Here is a 23,358-nt window from a genome sequence, read left to right as displayed (position 1 = left end):
ACGATATTGGCTGGATAGACAGGAGGTGTTTGAACAGAGGTCTTGGCAGAGCATATGCAACCCTCTGAGATAAACCAAAGAGACTTTCTCAGTGGTGTCACCCTTCAGCACACTCATAGGCACAGTCACTGAATGGCATCTTGGGTCATGTAATACAGATCCCTTTGCAGGTGCAAGAAGACAATTTCTGCAGTAAGCACAATGTCACAGCTTTGGGAAAGGTTATTTACTCAAGATGTAATGCACTTTATTTCTGAAGGAATAATAATAAACAACTCCTGTACATTCGATAACTACATATTAAGGCATTATTATGTAGTTATTAAAAAGAAAGTATTTGTTGGCCATAATTTGAGATCTGAAGAGGAAAAAAAGAAACATTTTTATAAAGTGCAACTCCCAAGAGATGTTGGAATAATTCACTAAAAGGTGAGAGTATAAAACAGATAAAATCACACATGTGAACGATCCTTAAATTGAAAGCATTAAAGCAGATAAATGTGTATAGTGCAGCCTATCAGTAAAGATGTGTGCTGTTTTGTGTTATCTCTATTACAGATTACTTCTCCTTTAAATTATTAAAGTAGTGCCTTAATCGGCACCATGTTAATATAATAGCAACATATTACGATTGTGCTGAGATAACTGTCTGTGAAAAGGGACTGAGAAACTAGCAAATTGTGTTGATGTGGTGTATTTGGTTTCCTCTGAAGCCCTGATAAAGTCTCCATGTTTTATGCATCTCTCAAATGTAAGTAGTCTGAATTACTTAATGATTTATTTCTTACATTTGTATACTCTCACAAAATAAAATTCAGTCTTTGTTTACCACTAGCACTCAACAGAAACAGTGTAGGACACAGCTATTGAGATCTTAGAGAAGTCAGGAAAAGCAATGGGATAGGGAAAAATATGTTGGGGTGTAAAGAACCGTATGTGTCTGACCATATGAATGGGGAAATGTGGAAATGGTACCTAAATCCTGTAGAAAGATGAGTTTTGAAACCCACATTTATCCACACATTAACTAACTTGAAAGTAGTTCTGGTAGTTCTAGATGGGTTTTATGACTCTCGTCTTCAGTACCTCACTGTCGTATGTACTCTTCAGGGAGACTTTGTGCCCAAATTGAAAGCGGGGATTTCCTTTCAGAGCTCAGACACAAGATGTTATGTTGCAGGGTTTAGCAAATAGCACTAAAGTCCCTTCTGCATGTGGCAGTCACTGTCCAAACTGTTGTTCTTAAGAAGCAATGGCTGCTCAGAGATTCCCTGAAATATCACATAAGCTCAGCATCATATCAAGACCCATACTGGGTCAGATTTCCAGAAGTTAAGGAAATAAACAGGTGAAGCTGAGCCAGGATACTAGGTTAGGTGGGTGCTTGATCTTTTCTGGTACAGTCATTTTTATGCCCCTAAGGCCAGATTTTTTTAAGGTATCTAGAAGATGCAGAAGGAATTTGCAGAGTTTTCTGAAGCACCTAAGTAGGTTAGTAACATACTGATTTCAGCTGGAGCTGGACATTTAGGCTGCTGAATCAGCTCTGAATATGTTGTCAAGATACATTTCTGCATCATGGTGTTCCTTGGTTCCTTTTTCATAACCTAAACCAAAGTGCCTGAAAGGCAAATGTAAGTTAGTTTTGCTCAATATAATAAGTGGGAGATGGTCAGAGGGGGCAAGGTGAAAGATTAATGTAGCTGATAAAGATGAGCTGATATTTTCTGTTGTTTGATTGCTGTTTCGTCATGAACTTTCTGTGACACACTGGGCATGGGCAGGGCAAATAAACCTCTTGTCAGAAGCAGACCTTACATTTTGATACTCCAAATGACTTAAGCTTTCCCCCCTCCCATGCATTTCATCTGGAGATATGGATGTTCCAGCTTAGGAGGAAGCAGCCCAAGCTGTCTCGAATGAGATAGCCTGGCAAACTGTTGGAGATGTGGGTATCTGTGGATAGTGACATATTTGTACCAACAGATTTTGGCTTAAAAGCTGTGTGGTTTGAATACATCTTTTTATTACTCCCTTCCAGAATTACCCCAATAAAAATCTTACAGAAGACATGTTGAGTCTACAGCCTTTTCCTCCACTCTCAGATAGCTGCCAGCATGAAATGGGTTTTTCCTCAGAGTTAGGTTCTGTGCTGAGGTTGCCAATGGAGTCATTTTACGAAATGGTCGTCTTTCTGCTTCAAATTTGATCACAGTCAGCAGGGACAAGAAGTCATTATTATATGATGGGTCTTTAATGGGCTATGGGAAGCAAGAGGGCAGCTTCAGTCCAGAGGACCTATTTAATCTTGCAACATCTTTTGCTACATTTGATAGCCCAACCCACATGTTAATCACTCTCAATGTGGAGAAATTAGTCGTAAAACCTCTTTTGTCCTGATAATTTTTAATCTGTATTGTGTTTGCCCACATTAGCCTGCCTCCAGCAGTTCCACGGCATCTGCTCTTGCCTGATCACAGCAGTGCTCCTACTCAGTTTTCTGAGGCATATAAATATAGCTTCTCTTTACTTTGGAGACCTTTTTTTTCCCATAGTTTTCCCCCTTGTGTGTCCCATTAAATTTCCATCCAGTAATAAGACGCTCATAGTTTTTGGCAGCGTGTTCTCCCAGTTCTTTTTATGGTGCCCACCACTGAGTTAGTAAAATTTGAAAGGTACCATATTGTGAGGTGTGCAGACTGGAATCACTTCTCTCCAGAATTATTATCCTGTCATCTGTGATCAGGTCCTCTTCTGAAATATCCTGCCTCTCTTTTTCACCTTCATGGTGACAGCCATAAACTGAGGCTGTCAGGAAAGGTTATAGAAATCTTGAGAAAAGACTTTTCTTAGAAAGAGGAGTTTGGCTGTCCTGTTCCCAACTAGGTACCAGAGGTGAAGTGCCTTTAGCCCACGCAACAGTGGCAGAAGGAGGAAGAGTGGCCTGTACGTGGGGCTGTGATGAAGTGTCCTGGTTCTGTGGTGGTGGCTTGCTGATGCGCTGGCTCTGGGAGGAGATGACTTCCTGCTGCTGAGTGCTAATTGCTACAGACAGAGGCCACTCAGGCGGAGATCTCAGTCATGCAAGCAGCCTGCTCTGGGCAAGAGGATGCCTGCAGCCACGTGAAAATGCTGGATGTTTGGAATCCTTTGTTTTTAGAGGTGAGAAGCCTGGATGCCCCCCTTTGCCCTCTTTCCAGTTAGTGATCAGATCCACCCTTCCCAGAAGCAGGCACGACACGTAGCCACAGGCTCCGTGATATCTTCTTGTTGGGTGCTGCCTGGCATGGCTTGTAACCAAGGCAGGAGTATGTAACTGTGAGGAAAAAAATGCACAGATTTGAAATTGAAAATTAGCTTTGGTGCTCATTAGGAAGTATGACTCATTGTTCCAATATGAAATTGTGTATTGGCAGAGCTTTTTGCATAGCTAGTAAGATGTTCTTGGAAATGTTTACAGCTCTGGCAATAAACCCTAATAACTTTTTTTTCTGTTTTTCTTTTCTATTGTATGGTTGAGAATTAAGTAAGGACTTAAAGTATCACCGAGAAAAATCTCTACAATTAATCATTATTTATCTAATAGATTTATCTTGTATGTGTATTTGAATTATGGTGCCCCTCATCAACTCTTCAGCATTCATAAAATACTGGGATATGCTTATTTCATAACCACAGTATTGTGAAAAGACTCTGAGGTCTTTCTATAAAGAAATAAAGTGTAAGCATTCTCTCCTTTATGGCATACTGTCTTGGATTTTTTAATGTAGAACTGTAAAGTCTTGTTGTAGGCATCTGCAATATGTGTGTGTGTGAGATGGCTGGGTATAGGAGAATTTTTATTCTGTTTATTGAGCACTGATTGAGATCAAATGGCAGAACTAACTTTATATTTACATTTGTCATATTTTTACCTTTGCATTTAGATGAGAGACTATATAAACAGCAAGAATATCTGAGATACTATACTAGTCTTTTAATTTACCTGGTTGATTCATATAGCTTGATGTATTTTTGATGTGTTTGTTAAGAACTATTTGCCACTGAAGCTTTCCTTGTCACATGGGCATATATTTTAATTCTGAGTTTTAAGTTATGTCTGACCTGTAACTGAAACTCTCCAAACGTTAACATTCTTTGACTGCAGATACTCGCATAGTGGGAATAAGATCTGATCTAAATTTAGTGTCTTGGCATTCTGCTTGCTATTTCCTTCCTCTTCCTTCTCCTCTCTGACATTGGTTACAGAATTGATTTCTTCATTCAGCTGAGGCTGTTATTACCCCTCCTATACTTATTAAATGTAAATGCTACTCTTTTATCTAGCATGCTCTATACTGAAAGTCTTTCTGCAGTTCAGATTACTTTAGTACAAGGATGGCTTAGAACACTTAAAAGTAAGGCACACCGCAAAAGCTTGAAAAAGGGTTGTATTAGGGCTGTATAATGCAGTTAAGAAGGGGTATTCCAAAGGGTGTTGTAGGCTCTCATGATTTTCATCATCTTTGATGTGACAGGTGTCAGTTTGCACATCTTAGTTTAGGAGTGAATGTAAAAGATTCCTGGCCCTTTCAACAGCTTTTTCTGTACCCCAGAGATAGCACAGTTTAACAGAAAATAATTGTATTAAGTCCAAATATCTTTTCTTGGATAATCGTTATATGGCACTTTCCCCTGAAGATCAGGTGTCCCTGCACTCCTCTGACCATGGAAGACATCGGGTTCAGCTGCCTGAAAGGGACCTTTGCCGCTGCGTTGTCTCCCTGGTAGAGTTTACGCAAGGCTTCATGGCACAGTTCAAGCACTGGACATTCGCTGCTTCAGAGGTGAGGGGCTGGGGTGTCTCTATCGTGGGAAACGGGGAGAGGCAGCAGAACAGCAGTCCACCGAGGAGCTGAAATCAGAGCCTGAGAGAGCGGTTCCGCTGCCCCTCTTGCCGTCGTGGCACTGCCGGCCTCCCACGTCGCGCTGGAAGCTGCCATCAGACAGTTTCCAGGCTCCAGCACGGGCAAAGCGGGCTGCCAAGACGGCCTCCCCCGGCTGCCTGCTCCCACCGGCTGCTGCCCGCCGTACCCGTGCCTGGAGCAGCCCTGCCCTGCACGGCTGCCTCGCTGGGGGCTTCTCTGTGCCCGCAGAGCCTCACGGGGGTCAGCAAAGGTCTCCCCTAGGCAGCTTGCTGCGTGCTGCCGTCTGCGGACTGGGCTATAAAGTCTGCCGCTGGAGACTTGCAGTCCCTGGTGTCCAATTTAATTAACGGGCTAAGCAGCGAAGAAATCCTTTCTAGCCTTTGCTTCTCTGCCCAAACTCTCCCCACATAAACCCCCCAGTATGAAATGTTGGTTTCATTGAAATCACAGGCGGATGACTTACCAGGGAGTAAGAGTGTGGGCTGGTTCTTCCTCCACATATTCATGTGGCTATTGATTTCTGTTGCGAGTTTTGGCATCTCTTTTATAGTTTTAGCAAGAAAAAGTGTGTGTGTTATTCTTCAATGGCTTGAATTTGGTTTTGAGTGACACAAATAGTAACCCATCAAATGGAAAGGTACAGGTTGGATAACTGCCTGCTAATTTAAGTAGATGAGCATAAAAATGATTCATAGGTTTTGTGTAATACAAAATTATTAGATGTAGTTTTCAGCTTTGACCCACATTAGACTTTCAAGTGGAAGTCAGTGTAATTGTTAACTAGAACTTATTGTATCAATACTAAAATACCCAACCAAACTAACCTTTCTACATTTTATGTGTTTCTTCCACATCTGATGACTTGAGGCCTAAAAAATCTCTATATTGTTAACATAGATGTTAATATTTAAATGTTAATATTTGATAAGAAGGGTAGCTGTTAGCATCTGTGAGCAGTTCTGGGGATGCTGAGGGACCTGAAGTGCATGTACTTAGCACCTCAGTCAGTTTGACCCTGTGGTCCTCTGCCTTTTGCATTAATATTGCTGCTGTTTTGAAGCTTTATATTTTTGCTTGTTTTTTTTTGATTGCATTGTGCTGCAAACTGTCCTGTAACATCGGCACAGCAGAACTGGGAGGAGCAGAAAGTGGGTTTGCGGGATTCAGGAGCCGGCCTGCGGGGCCATGAAGGCATACGTGATTTTGCACTGTTAGTTTGTTTGCAGAGCACCGAGGGCCTTTTCAATGAGGGGGCACTTACTGCTAGATGCAAATCACTGAGCAGAAGGCGCTGGCAGGCGGTAGAAATGGCTCTTTGCAGATTTCTTTCCATGCGCTAGTAGTGAAACCTTCCCTTATTTATATCTCTGAGCCAGTCCTTAGTCTTTCCTCCAGTTTAGTGGCTAGTCCCATTCAGTAGTCTTCTCCTGCTGTCAGCACTGCTGTCTGTTAGGCCAGTCCATGCCCTCATCTACTCCCCTTCGCTCAGTGGAGCTATTCTCAAGCTTGCCCTTTCCAGCCTTTCATTTGCTTTCGCACACGTGCACACTGAACACCTCTCCTCTCCTCTCCTCCCCTCCTGCTGTTTTAAGCCCGGTGGGCTGCGTCTGCAGGCAGGGAAGCACTCCTGATGAGCAAATGAGCGCGTGATGGCATCGGGAGGTACCTATCACTTAAGCAAGTGGAGCCGAGGATTTTACCAATCGTGAAACGCACAAAATCAATACCAGAGCAAGCTAACAGCCAGCGGGAGAGGTTTTAGCAATAGCATAATGGATTTGATTTTTCTCAGTTTTCATCAATAACAAGGCAGGTGCCTTTAGCACAGATTGAAGTGGAGCTAAAAGGGTATCAAGCAGGCCAGGGAGAAAAGCTTTGCCTTTGTCACCTTTAGTGTCCCCAAAACCCCAAACAAACCAAGGTTGGAGTTACAGCAGACCATTATCCAGCTGTTAGCAAGAGTGTTGTGGATAGCTTCAGAGAAGTAGGGAGCAAAACCTTAGCTAGTCTGAAATCGGATGTAATTTTTAGGCTCTTAAGGGTCACTTTTGTAGTGAAATCCTTGTTTGCCATGGGAGTTTTTAAAACTAGTGCTTTTTTGTAGATGAATTCAGCTGGAAATTTTGTTGCACCCCAAGGCTAAACATGTAACAAGACCTCCAACAAATATAGACCCAAATCAACAAAGTTCTTAAGCTGAATCTGCTTATCCTGAACATAACTGAGAAGCCAACTGTATACTTTTAATAGCTCGTTTCACAGGCAGCATTTAAGTGGTGAATGAGAGGAGGATTTAGACTAGATCCCAGGGGCATTCCTTAGGTGACCTCAGCAGCAGTAAAAATAAAAGCATGCTGCTGAAGCAGAATGATGCCTGCCTGCCGACGCGGGGGAAGTGAGCACGTGGCAGCCTGGTTAACACAGACCCGCTCAGAGCGTGTCAAAGTGGCACTTAAATCCAGACACATGCAAACACATTGACAATCTGAGTCAGACAGCATCAATGAATCATTGAAGACATGGCTAGAACTGCCTCAAGGCAATGAGAAATATTAAGTTTCCCTTGTAGCAAATAGAGATAATTTGCAATTAAAAGCTGCTGCAAATGAGAAAACACTACTTTCATGTGAAATCTGGGTAAAAATATCTGATTACAGAGATAATTTTAATTACTATGTGTCCATGTCTAATATGTTCTGAAAAGAGGAAGCATGGCACATGCTGCCTGAGAAATAAAAACCAAGTGCTTTGGTGGAAGGGATAATGCTGCATTCTGGATGTTTCAATTAGCATATGTAAGTTTTTCACTTTGATAGGATTCAGTTTTGAAATACTCAGTGAACCATCTATGCTTAGTCAATTAGATTCTTAATTATAGGCAGAAGTCAAGAGGTGGTGGATCCATAATCACAAGAAAGCTCGACTTTGGGGTGGAAGAATTTCAGACAACAGCAGTATTGAGAAATGCAAACCCTATGCAAACCCTATGTAGTGTTTGCTGTCACAAAACTTTCAGAGAATATGGGCCTTACTGGTAAATAGCTACTAAGCATTCTGGTGAGCTTAATAAAATTTTGCCTTAGGCAAACTTCTTTCTCTCTACATGATAGCACTAATCCTAATGTTGCTGGGTTACAGGGGAATTCTACTGCACTTTAATAAGAAGTTCTCTAGCACTTATTCTGTAAGAGTGTTACATAAGATGTGCAATCATAATAGAAAATCATAAAAGATAGGGCTGAAAATGACCTTCAGAGGTCATCTAATCCCTCAGCTAGGAGACTGGACACTGGCAGTGTAAGTACTGAGTAACAACCAACTTTAGAGTTGCAGGTGGTGTAAATGGGATTTTTCTTATATTCAAAGTAGCTGAAAGGGGATGGATTGAAGTAATAACATGCTTTAGTTATGAATATTAATATTGAAGTAATTACATCAGGTTTCAGACAACTAGGAATTATAGGACAGGGAGATACTTTGCCTGTCATTGAATCTGTTCCCCAATTAGCACAGAACCCTTTTCATAAATGGTTGGAGCTGTCAGTTAATTACAGCAGGGTTTAGAATAGCCCTTGTACCGCCTTGCTTTTTCATCTCCCGTTTATTGAAAGATTATTTAGTTTTTATTGCAGGATGCTGAGTGTGGATTTGAATGACCAAAATCTGATTTGATATGCAAATATTATATTCCTGCCAACACAGTGCAGGAAGAGCAACATAATAAATGACTTTCCCCATTGAAGTTGACCCCTTCTGCATATGGCTTAACCGAACCTTTATTGCTGTACATCTATGTACATCTATGTACAGCACAACATGCTAAATTCTTTGCTGAGGTAAATTGTTGGCTGTTTCACTCATTTATACTGCTAGGCAGTTTGTGTTCTTAATGTTTAAAATATTCATATCAGGATGTGACAGGAGCTCTCCTGATTCTGGCAAACTCCTTTAGAAACATGAATACCAAATAGAGCTGAGCTAGTGGAAGCAAAAAATGTTGTTGTTAACAGAACCAAGATGATGTTTGCATTCTCATGAAATCATGTTCTTCTGTTTTCCGGCCATCAGGCAGCCTGCTGCTCCACACCGGCTTTCTGTCTGGCCTAGCATCCTGTCTCCAACAGTGGCCATAAGTAAATGCCTAGGATCAAGGCAAACAGTGTTCTACTTTTCTCCCAATACCTCCAGCCTCCAAGTATTTTCATCTTGGAGGACTTTCTCTCTTATGTGGCTTGTCTGCTTTGTTTATCCACTGTATTACAGTTTTTCTTCAAAGTTAGGAAACTCTAACCTTCTTTTAACATCAATGAAGCAACTAGTATCTTCTGCACTGATGATTTATTGTTTAGAGTTAATCAAAGGGCGGTATGTAGATACCCAGTGGTCAGTTTTTGCAGAGAACTATTATTAGTATATTTGGAATCAACATTTTTTAAAAATCCAGAAAAAGAGAGTTTTAGTTCTTGAGTTAAAGCAGTTTTAATGGATTATTTTCCGAGCTTATGTCAGTACTAGAGGTATTACATCTTCTACCCTTACTTTACCTCAAGTATAAAGGCATTAGATAATATCCCTTCCACCTGCCTTATTGCGCTTGGCGCCCAAGCTCACTTGAACAAGTAGAAGTATAGGTTGAACCCTTGAGTTTTTCCTTTGTATGGGATTCTGATCCATCTGTTTCATGAGGAGCTAATAGCTGGGTAAAGGTCCTCATATTTTAGAAAGTTCTTCAGTGCTGTCCCACATTTGCCTGTACCTTGTAACCCCCCTTGTCTCTGTAACTTCCATTAGCTCCAGGGTGCCAGAAACGACCTGCTAGATCATGCCCATTTCATCAGTGTGGGCTCTCTTACTCCCCACACATCTTCTGCACCGCTCGTCTTCTCTTTACCAGCCTGTTTAAGAGACTGTCGCATCAGCTGGCTGGAAGAAGATATTGGCGTCCTGGTTAAACATTGTTCTGAGAAGGGAGGTTACAGGGAACATGATTTTTGGAAAGAAAGTGTTTGTGTGAACCTATTTGGAGCTGGGAGAGCAGGATCAGGTGGACAGATGTCTGCTTAAGAGAGTGCATTACTTAGATGTCTGTCGCATAGCAAAGGGTGGCGACTGTGAGTCTAACAACTCCATGTCCACATGCTGCTTACTGCGGGGATTTTGAGCTGCTGCCTTGAGTGCAGAGCTCACAAATCAGCATGACTGGGGAGTGCACCGGTTTCTAGAGGAGCAGGCCCTAGAGCAGCTTCTAGTAAACGAGGAGGTGAAGTGACAAGGACAGAGCTAACAAAAATTGGGATGTTGGAACAGAGTCTGAGTCAAGCTCTGCAGGGGAACTATGAGGGGAAGATGCTGCAGCTGTTCCAGTTCAGAAATGGTCATGGGGAATACTGTGGACTGAAGCCTGCAGGCTTTCCAAATCTTTTTGGTTACTTCAGTTGTTTTAATGTTGTTAATAATTTGGTTTTTTCAATGTAATATTTGGGTTGTAATAGAGATAAGAGAAACAGAAGTTGGCTCTTTTATTATCCAATATATGCAATTTCACATACGCCACAGAAAAATGAACAGATTAGTTACCCTGTAAACTGCCAGAGCACGCTGCCTTGCAATCCCCAGCCCTGCATCACTTTTCTCCGTGGTTTATCATGACTATATGAGAAAAATGGTGCCCAAAACATCCTGTGTCATCTTCTTCACTCAAATTTTATGATGGTAGAAGTGATGGTGCCTGTGCCAATGGTGACAGTTGTGTTTTCTAGTTATCTTTTTAAGACCTGAAAATTGTGGGGCTACTTAGAAAGTACCACTTTATTTGGAGGGGAAAGAAGGACCTTGCTTCTCCAAATGGGTAAACAGGAGACCTGCTTAGCATCCTGGCATCATGAGACTTGGTACAACCAACAGCAGTTGATCACAAACCATCCTGTAAGGCCATTCAGTCCACAAGACCATCAGCTAGTGTCCTTTGCTTTGACTGGGATGCTCGCACCTGTGAGGAATATATGAGTGCAGTTTGGGAACCTAGCATGCTCTGAGTAACCCATAATCTCAATCTCCAATATTATTCTAGGCGTAGTGCCTATTTGTGCTGTCCTAAGGGCAGCTCATTTTTAATAACTCCATGTAAGTCTAGTGTTGCGGTACTGACATTTTGCTTGCTAGTACCAGCTGGTTAGTAGTAGACCCCTTGGTAAGGAGCCTGCTCAGAGCTGATAGCATCCTATTTCTGTATCTCCACAGCCTCCATCACCTCAGTGCCTGGGCAGTGCAAGGCTTTACGCTAGTTACCCCCATCTACGTGACCCCATTTACCAGAGGGAATTCGCAACGGCAGGATGCTGCGGGTGTCTCAACACTGCTGCGTTGCGGCCCAGCGTGGCTGGCGTCTTTGCGTTGCAGTGCACCCTGCTGCCTTCCTCTAAAGAAGGGCTGAAATGTTACTGCCATCTCCACTGGAAGAGTGGAGCTGCAGTAAGGAGCAGCTCATCCTGCCATGCTGGATCCCTGCCTTGGCAGCAGCCGGAGCAGATGAAAGTCAGGAACGCAGAGAGCCAGAAGTGCTGAAGGGTGGAGACTGGGGACGCTTTGGGGAGGGTAGGTGAGCTCTCCCGTGAGGTATGGGGAGTCTGTGCCTGGTGTGACTTGGACTGGGGGGACAGGGGGAGGAAAGGAAGAGAAGGCGAGTGTGCAGCTCTGCAGTGTGAAAGCTTGTTTGTGAGAGGCTGCCGGCGTGCTGGGGACTCTCCCCCAGCTGTGCTCTGCAGCGTAGACAGAGATGCCGCAGCGAGCGTGCGGGCTAGGAAGGCTGGTCTCCAAAGGGAGCCAGGCTCACGTGCACGTCCTCAGGGCTAACCCTGATGTGGAACAGAAAAGTCTTTTTTGGCTTTACTTGTCACTGGATCAATGCCTTTTTAATACTGGCCTTAAAAGGAGGAAAAAGAAAAAAAAAAACAGAAAAGAAGGGAAACTGTCTTTAGAAAGCTAGAATTTAATGTGACATCTTCAACCATTCTAAAACAGCAGAGGATAATCTAGCTTAAAGAACATTATGAGGTATTTAATAGAGTGAGATCAGGCATAGACACACAAAAAATGGATAAAGCCAAGGCACAAATATGCCCTTGGCAGCAACATATGGGTCTGATACAGTTTGACATAAGCCCAAAATATCTACCAGCTTCAAGAGCGTGGATGTCAAAAGAAAAAGAGATCAGCTACATAAATATTGATGTTCTCTAATAACATGTTAGAATGATGGATTTGGAGAAAGAGCAGATTGTCACTGAATTTCGCTAAAAGCAAGATATTATTGTCTCTATAATAATTTGGAAAAGAATTTGAGTTTCATTCCTGAAATGAAGCACTGCACAATGATCATATTTGCAATCATCTTAAGAGCATGGGAAGCTAAACTGTGGAAGTTCATTTGGTGAAATTGCAAAGTTTTTTCTGTTTTTTTCCACTGGAAAGATCAAATGAATTTGAATATTATTTGTCACTGAAGTAAGACTTAAATACACTAATGGTAAATTAATAGTCCTATAACTTAGTTCCTTGGTTTGCTCCTGGTCTTCTGATCATGTTTATTGCAGGTTTTCTTCACAAGCTCTTTTTTGGAGTGAACCGATTAGTTCTCTCTGAGACAAAACCCGGGGATATTTTATTCTGGGAACTGCTTTCTACAGCTGTTATAGACAAGACCATGTCACGTTTAACTTCCTTCACCTTGCGTGATCTAACACTTTCCCAGCATGCGTTGTACACCTCCCACTCTGTCGTGTCATGTCCCACATATATACCATGCTGCATGCTTAAAAACACCGTTCTGGTAAGACGGGACACGTTCCTCACATTATTCCAGATGCTTTGCACTGAAGAAAACATGCAGGGATCTGTGGCTTAGAGCCCTAGGGGCAAACAAACTCGCTGAGCGTGGACTTGGGCAGGCCGCACTGGTGTGGATGAGAGCCACTGTGAGCCCCTTGGCCTAAGAGTGGGTGACTTTAGTGGTGTGGATGTATCCCGAAGGAGCAATGTATAAAGAAATATTTGGGAAAGAATATGAGAACGGGAGTTTTTTCCATCTTTAATAGATAGTGATATAATTTAGGAGCATTAATGTAGGAGCATTAATTTATTCAGCATAAATCTGGTTGTGAGAATGGAAATTGTTCAAAATTGTTATATCAGTAAAACTTCTGCTTAGCAAAGGAAGACTGGAAGGAGCACAAATAATGCAACCAAGAAGCCCATAGTTGATGAAACTGGTAACTTGGCTACCACAGTGTCATGCCTCTGTGGTCAGATCTTGTTGAGATGTTGACCCAAATTTATTGTCTGTTTTTATCTGCATTTGATCTCAACACAGTTAACAGTTTTGTGCTGTTACTCAGAATACAATACTAGAGCTTTTATAGTGTTAATACAAATACCGTTTTTTCCTTTTGTATTTTAGACAGAGGGAGCTCCCTTTAGAGCTGTATTTGGAAGTTTGTATATAAGCAGTCTACTACTCAAATTTAAGATCTGGCAAGTAATGCAGGGCTTTTATGTGTACTTGCACTTCTGTGAAAATTATAAATATTAAATAAATCTACTTGGGAAGGATAAAACAGAAAAGGTTTTATGACTAATGACATCAGCTGAAAAATCCTGTTTGCGCAGGTTATTTTTCAGAGCAGTGATTGCCTGATATATTGTAGCATCTTATAAAATGCTTTAATGTCAGATAACAATAATGTTATGAAGAAATGCTATGTTTCTGTTCTCCTTGACTTTGGGAGACATTTGTTTTCAGGTCAGATACATATTCTTGTTGAAAATAAAGCATTGTGATCATCAGTTCGTTCTGCCTCAGTTTAAACTTGCTTAATTTTCATGTGAAAATTTGCCTGGAACAACAAGGAGAGCGACAACAGGTGACCGTTTTCTGGCAGGCAGTTTAAGGTCTACTTTTTAGTTAGGGCTCTTTACTGGTCTCCAGGCTAGTTAAGAATAGATGGATTTTATAGTCCCTTCCATAAACACTTTTACAATGCAACTTTTTGGGGATGGTTTGCTGTCGACATTACTGATGACAGCATTTCACTTTGTGTATTTTCAATTCCTCATTCTCTTGTGCCCTTGACTGCCTTTTCCACTCTTCCTTTCCTCTAAGCTCATGCATAGCATCACAGTAGAAATACATTAACAGATACTGAAATATATATGCATCTAGCCTATACGTCAAGAATACTCACATAAATAAGGATTTGCTAGATCAGGCCTTTGGTAGTTGACCTAATTTTCAGTTTTCATCAGATTACAAAAGGAAATTTAAATAAATGTTTCACACTTTAAAAGGGTTAAAACGCTAGGAGATTTTAGACCAGATCCTCAGCTGGTGTAAACTGGCACTGTGAGGTTCTGAGCTGACAGTGGAGCTGTCTTTTTTGAGGCAGCAGACATCTCAGCGCTAGACTCCAACATATAAGTGAAGGAATAAAACTGAGAGGCAAACTTTGCCGAGAGCTATGCAGCATATACGGAACTAATAAATGGTAACACAGAAAATGCCTCGGAGTTAATGGGAATTCAAAAGGGAGCTTTCATGAACTAAGCTGGTGAGCCCGGCATGCTCTGAAGGGGTCGCCGGGGTTATATTATACTGCTTTTGTAGCTGTGCTCGGGTTTGGCTCAGGCCTGTGGATCCGATTAGCTTGAGGCAATTGTGCCCCCATGTGCAAATCAGCCCCCACCCTGCCCCTGGATTTTGGGGCCAGGAAAGCTGGCTGGCTTCCACCCGGGCAGAGCTGGGGTATTAGTCAATGTGTTGTCAGATGTGGATAATGGGGAAGTTGGACTTGAATGTGAACTTGGTGCCCAAGCTGACATAGCAGCAGAATTGTAACCAACAAATTGGGAGATTGCTAGTGCCGAAGAAAGCCCCTACTTCAGTCCCTCAGAAAAGGTGGTTCCACAAAAACCATCTTCTGTAGAAAACAACAGAGAGGAGAAAAGAAATGTGCTGGGAGCTATTGCCAACACTAATGGCCATACCAGTGAGGAAGCTTCAACAGCTCCTCGCAGAAGTGCTACTGCTGGGAAAGGAGCTGATTTGATGGGAGGGACCCTGTCGTCTATAGTTAATTGAATAAGCTGTTCATTTTCTAAGTGCTCATCCGAACCGGGCTTAGCAGCTCTCCAGAGATGCACCCATCACTAGCTATGAAAATTGTTATGCTGTAGAGCACATAGAACCTCAGATTACCTCTTTCCCTTTTGTTGTACAATGCTATTTTTAATCCAGTGCCTTGCTGTGCAGTAATCGTTTTTGACAAATTTCTGTCTGTTGTCCTCATGTTCTGTAAATTCGCATGCACTATCTGTGCACGCGTATTTTAGCCTACTGCAGTCTGACAAGAGCAATAAGTGACACCTCATGTCCTGTCACTTTTATTTTATGGGCAGGCTGGCACGGTGATTCAGATATCAGAGGAGAAGGGTACACAAATTCATCTGATAATTTATATCAGAGAACTGCTCTGGTGTCAATGCAGCTTTGCAGCTTGATATCAACTGCCAGTACTGCCCTGACACCGATGGATTCCATACAGTTAGACATCAGAGATGTAGTTGTTTCTATCTGTACGCTAGTTACATGGTAGTGTGAGTACATATAAATTAATGGAATTGACATCTCAAAGAAAGTTTAATGGATCATTGAGTCAGGAGTAAATCCATGGTGGACTTCCACCTAAGTATGAGGAGGTACTAGAGTCATAGCAGTGATTCTGTACTGAGAAGAGGTCTTTTCTCTTACAGCGACCAACTACTTTCCCAGGCATGTATTTTTTCTAGGTACAGTATTTTAATGGCAGAATTTCTGTGTGCCCCCCAAAATGTGTGATACAAAACCTCTCAGATGCTTCTAGCGATGGATCTTGGATCTACTCTTCTTACAGTAAATTCTTGGGAACAGAACAGACCGTGACTCATTTTCCAGGGGGAAATAAGACCATTGATTGAAACATTCAGATGCTCTATCAATACTCATATCCACGGGAAATGTTATTCTCCATAATCAATCAATTTATCTTATGAAGGCCAGTGATGTTACTCGTGAGTAGGGTGGGTGAGATTTTGCTCTGCAGCAAAGCAGCTTTATGAGAGCGTATGCTAGTACGGTGCTGCCCTAGCTCGCACGAGGAATAATAGTTATAAGAATGCTGTGTCTCAGGCGGTTGTGCACTCTATCAGCCAGACTCAAAGCTCTCTCAGGACCCTGGAGATGGACACAACTGATTCCCAGCACAGGCTAAAGCCGGGACAATGCACCTGATTCCCAGCACAGGCTATACCTTGTGCCTCCGTGCTGGCTAGCTGTGGTATTCCCTGCAGGCTGGATCACTGCTTGCATGGGAAGTCTGCATGTGCTGCACCAGCCCTCCGCTTACTGGTGTGGAGGGACCTCTTTGGCTGCATCTGTCAGCAGAAGACAGTCTTCTCTTTCTGAGTTTTGAAGTGGTGACCCTGTAGAAGAATGCATTGCTCTTGTCCAAGCTCACAGAGCTTGGGGTATGGGATAGAAGAAATCAAGTCTGTGTTGCCTTTCTGTAAGATTTCCTTTGTCTGAGAAGGGACTATAAATATTGTTTTAAAGTGCAGTAGTTTAGAATCCAAAGTGACAAAGAACTGGATTAATTCTAGTACCAGCATTATTTGCAGTGCCCTTGAGAGGAACAGAGCTGCATGTTTAAGGGAATTTTAAGAGAAGAAGGCTGCTGCGAGCACAAGTCAGCATGTGGCACAGGCTCTGACACTAGTATACACAAGCAGATCTATGTGGATAATATGAGTTTTTTTCTTTTTAATTTTAGAATCAACCTTGTCCTATGTTAGGCAGCTGGAGGCAAGAGTAAGACAGCTGGAGGAGGAAAATCGCATGCTACCCCAGGTGGGTGACTTCCTGTTGGTGGGAACAGTAGTGGGTAGCTAGACAGTAACTCTTGAGTCTTAGTGCTTCAGATAAAGTCAGCATTTCTGTGATTTGGCTTTGCATTTGGGTGATCAAAGGCTCTCGCATATTTGTTTCTCTCTCTCATGACTGAGTGGAACATTTCTACTGGTGTATTTAAGACTATGACAATACTTCCATTCATTTTTCTCCTTTGCAGGTGTTGATACTTTGCTAAGAAAAATTCACTGGAAGCTGCTACTTATATTCTAATTCAAAATTCCTTTAACAGTTGAAAATTACAGTAAGCTGACCCTTTACATTCTGGTTTCATTCCAAGAGGTTCTTGTAATTAGAATATCAAATACTTTTTATAGTTAACTGAAATATTTTGCTCTAAATATGCAACGATTTTAAATAATAATAATTGGGTTATATGATTTTTAATATTTTGAGGAGTATAGCAGTACTTAAATGCAAGACTGAAATTAAATTGAATAGATAAATAAGCAAATATGAAATTAAAGGTTTTCCTAATATGTTTCTAAAAATGAAAAATTTACAAGTTGATTAAGAATGAATCAAAGACACTTCTATTAAATTTCATTAAATAGTCCTTCAGAAAATCAGTAATGTCTCCAAATGAAGTTGCCCACTGGAAAAAAAAAAGCATTTTGGTTAATTGAAGCACTAGTTTAAATGAAGTAATTGCTCTGAAGAACGAAAATGCTTTTCATTGAACTTAGTCAGAACACTGTCATTTGAATATAAAACCCAAGATAACAGTGAAATGTAGGAAGAAGTAAAATCCACTGACTCTGATTTATTCATTTATATAAGCCAAGATGCAAATTCTTTAGCTAGAAGCTATTTCCTTCCTTAAGCAGATTTTAAGCAAAGTTATTTTCTCAATTGCAGTGTAACAATTAGAAAGGCCTCTATAGTCCTACCTCTTGCTTTGGTCTTGACTTGTTAGGTGACCTCGTGAATTTATTTAATTTCTCTGTACCCTAATTTGTTAATCTGGAAAAGAAGAGCAAGAGGAATGGTTAAATGTCTATGCAGTACCATTTGTATGGTCTTGAATAGGAAAGAAAAAGTGAGATGCTCTCTGGTGAAGAATATTATTTTCTTGTCAAGGAAGGTATTCAGGGCAAATGCTAAAAAAAAGTTGCCTGAAAACTACCACTGTGATTTGTCTTAGGTCTGGAAGAGCACTGGGAGATAAATCATGCAGACTGTTCTTTGTGGGCAACCTTTAGCAGTGACCATATGTTTTATTTGTCCAGCTTTGGAGGTGTCCGGGTGGAGGCCCATTAAGCAGATTGCCCGATCGTGTCAAAGACTGGAACGCCCACGTTCTGAATGTTGAGTTCTTTGAAAATATTTTCGCTGGGGTGCCAAAACCAGAAATTGCTTGTGAAAACAGTGCCTCCCCCTGTAGCTATTGCAAAAGTAATCCAAACAAAGTATGCTGAATGTGGGACATTTAAGGGGGAAAACTAAGGCAGCAAGTCTGCAAATTGCTTTTCATTGATACACAGGTCTCAAGTCCCAGGTTTGTCATATGTTTGGTTTTGTTGGCACCAGGATCTACAGCAGAGTTCTGAAAAATATCCTAACGTCTCCGAATAGTTTATCGTAAGAAATAACGAGTGACATGGGTTCACATTTCCTGGCGTGCCTTCCTCACCTTTCCTGCTGAAGAAAGTCACTGCTTATGGGAGAGGAGGGAAGGGAAGACACGAGGCTTATTCTGAGTTTGCACTTGGTTGCATTGGCATTACGTTTGTACGAGTTTGTTCGGGGAGTTTGTTGTTCCTGTGGGTAACACCCTGAATGTGCTGTCAGTGCTGGTCAGGCCCCGTCGGAAACACGAGGACACTGGATGGAAATGCACGAGCCCCTGGCACAGGTCTGATTCTGTTTAATGGGAGGAACGGGAGGTTGTTAGGCGTTGAGCCAAACGCAGTGCTTTTGGCAAATCAGCTGAAAATATGTGACAAGCTACACGACAGACGAGGGGTTTTGGCGCAGCTATTACCTAGTCCCAGTGTTGTGCCTTAAAATTTCAGCAGTGCTTCAGCGCGAGTGCCTTCTGGTTTTTGTATAGGCCTTCGTTATTTATCACTGGTTGGCATATAGCAGCACTGGGAGGGTTTGAAAGTTGCAGAGCTGCACTTGGTGTGAGAGAGGTGACGGCTCCCGCTCGTGGAAGTGACTCTTCTACTAGTTCTGTACTGAAGAGTCCCCCCTCGCTATCTAAGACACTTTTTTCTCTCCTCCTGCTGCACTTCTCCTCTTTCTCCCCTCTGCTTTCTCTCAGTATCTATCCTATTCCTCCTTTTCTGCTTATTTATCACTCATGAAAATATACCAGCATGTTTGTTGACACCCTCTTCAGATAAATCACTCCTTTCATTTACCACTTAGTTATGATTCTTTCCCAGCTTCTCTTGCTTTGCTTGTCTCCTTCCATACATATTATTTTTCTTTTCAAACCCCACAGACCTCTACTATAAAGGTTTTATTAATATTTAGTGGCAAGAACATTTCCGGAGAAGATGGTATTAAGTGCTGCCATCACTGCTCAAATGGAATCTGAGTTCAGTTCACTCTGCTGTACCGACAGACTTCCTTGTCTGGGGAAAAGCAGCACCAGCACTGAGTCAATATTTTAGTCTGATCAGGTAACAGAAAAGGTATAAAAATGCACGTATTCACTTAAGCCCGTTAGTGTCTCTTCCTGTGCTGCACAGTGGTGCTGGTGCTGGTTTATAGCGTACTAGTGGGTTTAAGAGTTATGAGAAGCTAGAGATAGGCTGTAGGTTTGCTTTGTTGGTGAAGGCCATAATTAGCTGTTTTCTTCTTTTTCCCCCAGATAGCATGGAACAAGATATGATCCAGACCCTTTCAGTTTCTGGCCACAGATAGGATTTTTGTGCAAGAAAGCAGATACTTTACAGGATTTATGGTATACAGCTGGGTCTTCTGTAGAGAATGCCAAACTGAGGACTCGGCTGAGTCCGAGACGAGGGGTGTACACAGCTTGCACTGGTGCTTCTCAAACCCTGACGTGGGTAAGGGGGCTTGACGGCAGCGTGGAGAGGCAAAAGAATTTGAGAGAGAACATTTCTGTTCTGCCGGATGCGTTTCAACCCAGAGGAGTTCCCACCGGGTTCAGCACACTGCTGCACGTTTCTTGTGCTGGGGCTGCAGCGATGCTGGCGCAGGGATGGCTCTCTGCAGCAGAGGGGCAGGGGGCTGCTTATTCCGGCAGCGGCTGTCTGCTGCTGCCTTGCAATGTTCAGGGAACTACAGCTTCGCTGTGGATCAGTTTTTGCCTTAATGTTCAAAGAAATGCGTGGTAGTGTGGCCAGCAGTCTAGCCAGAACAAAATTTGTGTATTGTAATGAAGATACCTAGCAATGATCAAGAAAATATGTACGGATCAAACAGTGGATTCAGATCCCAATTACAGCTTCATGGGCTGTGTTATGGTATCAGTTAGGCCGTTAATAACTTCAGATAAGTGAAAACAGGAGGGTTCTCCCAGACCTGATGTGGTGCAGAACTGCTAACCGTGTTTTACACTGGTGGAAGTGAGATCAGGATCTGGCACCCACATGTCAATTAACTGAAGACGTTCCTCAGTTTTTTTAGGGATACTATTTCAGGGCTGATAAGCTAAGCTGAAATGTTACGGGAATGTGGACATCTGTCCTAATGACAATGAATGCATTTCAAAAAGATGTTCTTGGCAAGGCACCAGTTTAAATTACTTCAATTTTTATTTGATTTATGGGAGGAGGGAGCAAGTGGCGCAGATGGAGAGCTGTGAGATATCTCCCCCTTCTAATTCTTTGTATTCGTAATTTGGTTATACCTTTTAATGAAAGAGAAAGGAAATATCGCCAGGACACTGCTTCCTGAGCAAGCAGAAAGAATCAGCTGCTGGGGCCAGAGGCTCCACGAGAGCGCTCAAGGAACGGAGTTTCTGACTTCCATGGCAACCCTGCCTCCGCTGGACCCAGTGGAGTTAACACGGCAACGTGCTAGTGCAGGGCTTGGCGAGCAAGTCAGCAAAAAGGGTCCCCGGGGGGATCTCTCATTTCCTCTCCGTTTTCTGCGTTAACTTGCTTCCTTTCAGTTTCTTCTTTTGATCACTTATTACTGTTTGCTAATGCAACGTCTGGAGCAAAACCCCCACAGGACCAGATCTCTGCTCTGCCAGCTGCTGCTTGGATATTTAATGTAGGAGGCAGACCCTGCCGCAAACAGCTTAAGCTCTGTAGTCACAACAGGATGGTTGAGAAGAAACACAAACCACGAGGAAACAGGCACCTAAAGTGCATCTCGTGTATTAAGCTGTGCCCATTCTGCAAAGCCTTCCCTGGTCCCACAGCCAGTCTGCTGTTCCTTCTTCCGCTTTCTCTGGGCCAGCTGGCAAGTGTCTAGTTTATCTGGAAGGCAGGATGGCAGAACGGGGACTGTCTTTTAACCCTCTGCTTAGTGGGTCCTTCAGTGCAGCAGAGAAAACCTGGAAATATTGATGTACAAGAATACACCGGCGTGTGTATTATCATTCTTCAGCATGCTCCTGGCAGGAGCCACCAGCTGTGCTTGGAGTACCCTTAACAGACCAAGTTAGCATCAAGAAGCAAGCACAAGAAGTCAGACGTTCATGCGAGTTTTGTGCAAAATGACATTGCGGGTTTAGATCATGGCAGTTTTGGAAGCCAGGCTTGTGGCTAAACTTGGAGAGCCCTTGGCAGAGCCTGGCACCCAGGTGGCAAAGCACTGTATAGACACAGGATTTTTCAGGAAATAGCTGCAGTGGCCAGCCCCCCCTTTTCCTCATCTGTGGCTGATCACAGAATTTTGCCCCCTTCCCGTGGATGTGGTGTGGGGCTTCATGCCTTCCAGGTCTGCCCTCACAATGTTCTGGGCCTCACTGGGCCTGAGTTTGAAGATTACCCACATGCTGTCACTGGCCTCAAAGTCTTTTTATGCCCAGCTAAATGCACATCTTTCTCCAAAGGATTAGGGTTTCTTTCCTCTCATATCAGGGTTAGATCTTAAGACATGTCCGTGAGGTCTGATGCAGGCATCCATCTCTGAGCTGGCCATGTATGAGCCAGCGTTGGTCCCAAAGCCAGGAGGGAGCTTTAACGCAGGACTGAACTTGAGCAGTTCTGTTGTCACTCATGTGGGTTTTTCTGTCTCTGTTTCCTCATTCTTCCCCCAGCTTCCCTTTGCTAACCTTTATGTTCTTTTGCATCTCCTTTTGTTGCATCTCTTTCATATCTACTCTTGCTTCAAGCACTTTTTTCTTTTTTGCATCCTTGCTAGCCTTTTCCAGTCCTGGTATGTTTAAGTGTGAAATGGCAGACATGACCCTTGGGCACACACTAATTTATTTTTAAGCACTTGCGACACTTTCCATTTCCATCTTGCTTTCTTCTCTTCTATTACATTATCACCTTTTATTTCATCCTATATTTCCAAATCTTTCAAAAATCCTTTTGCTGAGATTTATGCTCTTGATTTTCCCTCTGCATGGCCTGATTTTAGTTCTAAATCTAATTAGAAGATGGTAACTGCTTGGTTAAACAGTATTTCACTCACTTTGTGAAATCTGTGCCATTCACAATCTAATATTGTTTTGTCTCCTCCTTTCCATAGCGTGTGGAAGAACAGAGGAGACTTCTTCAACCAGAATGTAATTAAACTCGTTGAACAAGCCCGTATTACCTAATCATGTCATCAAATATTTGCTGAAAGAAAATCAGCAGCATCCACCAACCCAGTTCTTTCAAGTAATCTTATCCTCAGTTTAATAGTAATAGTTCATTAATGTAGTGACATCAATTAATAACAGCTGAGGTTCTGACCAGATTCTTTGTCTCAAGGTATCCTAAGTATAAAATTTCCACCTTGGTTTGTATGGGCTTGCCCATATAGCAAGAACTTATTTGCTTGCCGTTACTAAGACACAAAATTCAAGAAAAACCTGGGATACAAAAGGAGTTTCCAGGTTAGAGGGAAGGACTTTTTTTTCCCCAGAGTAATTTCCAAATGTCCTGAGTTAACTTGTACTCAAAATTTTCTACTAGAGTCCACTGAATTTGCCAAATTTTAAGTTGTGTTGATTTTTATATGCATGTCCTATAAGATTCTGAGACACTAGAGCCCCGAGCCTTTTCTTCTTACAGGTTTATTAGCCAGCAAAAGAGGTTTATGAAGGGCCTGCTGAAAACTGCTGCTTCTGAAGGTGTGTAGCCAGCAGTAGCTTGGACCATGCAGAAAGACTGTGCATTTAATATGCCATGGAGATATGTGGATTTAGGCAGAAATGTGGAGAAGTACAAGTCTTTACTGAGGCCTTTGAGCAGAGGAATTATGCTGAATAACAGCAGCATTTTTAAGTTGTATATTAAAATTGACAGGAGTGTTTCCTAAAAAAATTGTTGCTGATTTGTTTGGTGCATGATTTATCCAGCAGAGCAACATACT

At 42.3% G+C, this 23,358-nt stretch overlaps 1 protein-coding gene across 12 annotated transcripts in view; it reads left to right on the top strand.

The window, feature by feature from the left end:
- The window catches only part of CCDC85A (coiled-coil domain containing 85A), a 106,661-nt gene that overhangs the window by 68,183 nt on the left and 15,120 nt on the right, over positions 1-23,358 (top strand). For 8 of the 12 annotated variants that reach the window (XM_067292750.1, XM_067292748.1, XM_067292755.1 and 5 more), the window contains exon 3: positions 16,766-16,842. The exons of 3 other annotated variants lie outside the window; for them this stretch is intronic. In XM_067292750.1, coding sequence (XP_067148851.1) covers positions 16,766-16,842 — 77 coding nt within the window. Of the gene's footprint in view, positions 1-16,765; positions 16,843-23,358 lie in introns of those variants that run through there. One more of the 12 variants, XM_067292758.1, reaches the window with a different exon arrangement.

The sequence above is a fragment of the Apteryx mantelli genome, chromosome 3 (genome assembly GCF_036417845.1).
Source record: "Apteryx mantelli isolate bAptMan1 chromosome 3, bAptMan1.hap1, whole genome shotgun sequence".
Classification (NCBI taxonomy): domain Eukaryota; kingdom Metazoa; phylum Chordata; class Aves; order Apterygiformes; family Apterygidae; genus Apteryx; species Apteryx mantelli.
The sequence above is the reverse complement of the archived record's forward strand: the minus strand, read 5'-3'. Positions and strand labels throughout refer to the sequence as shown.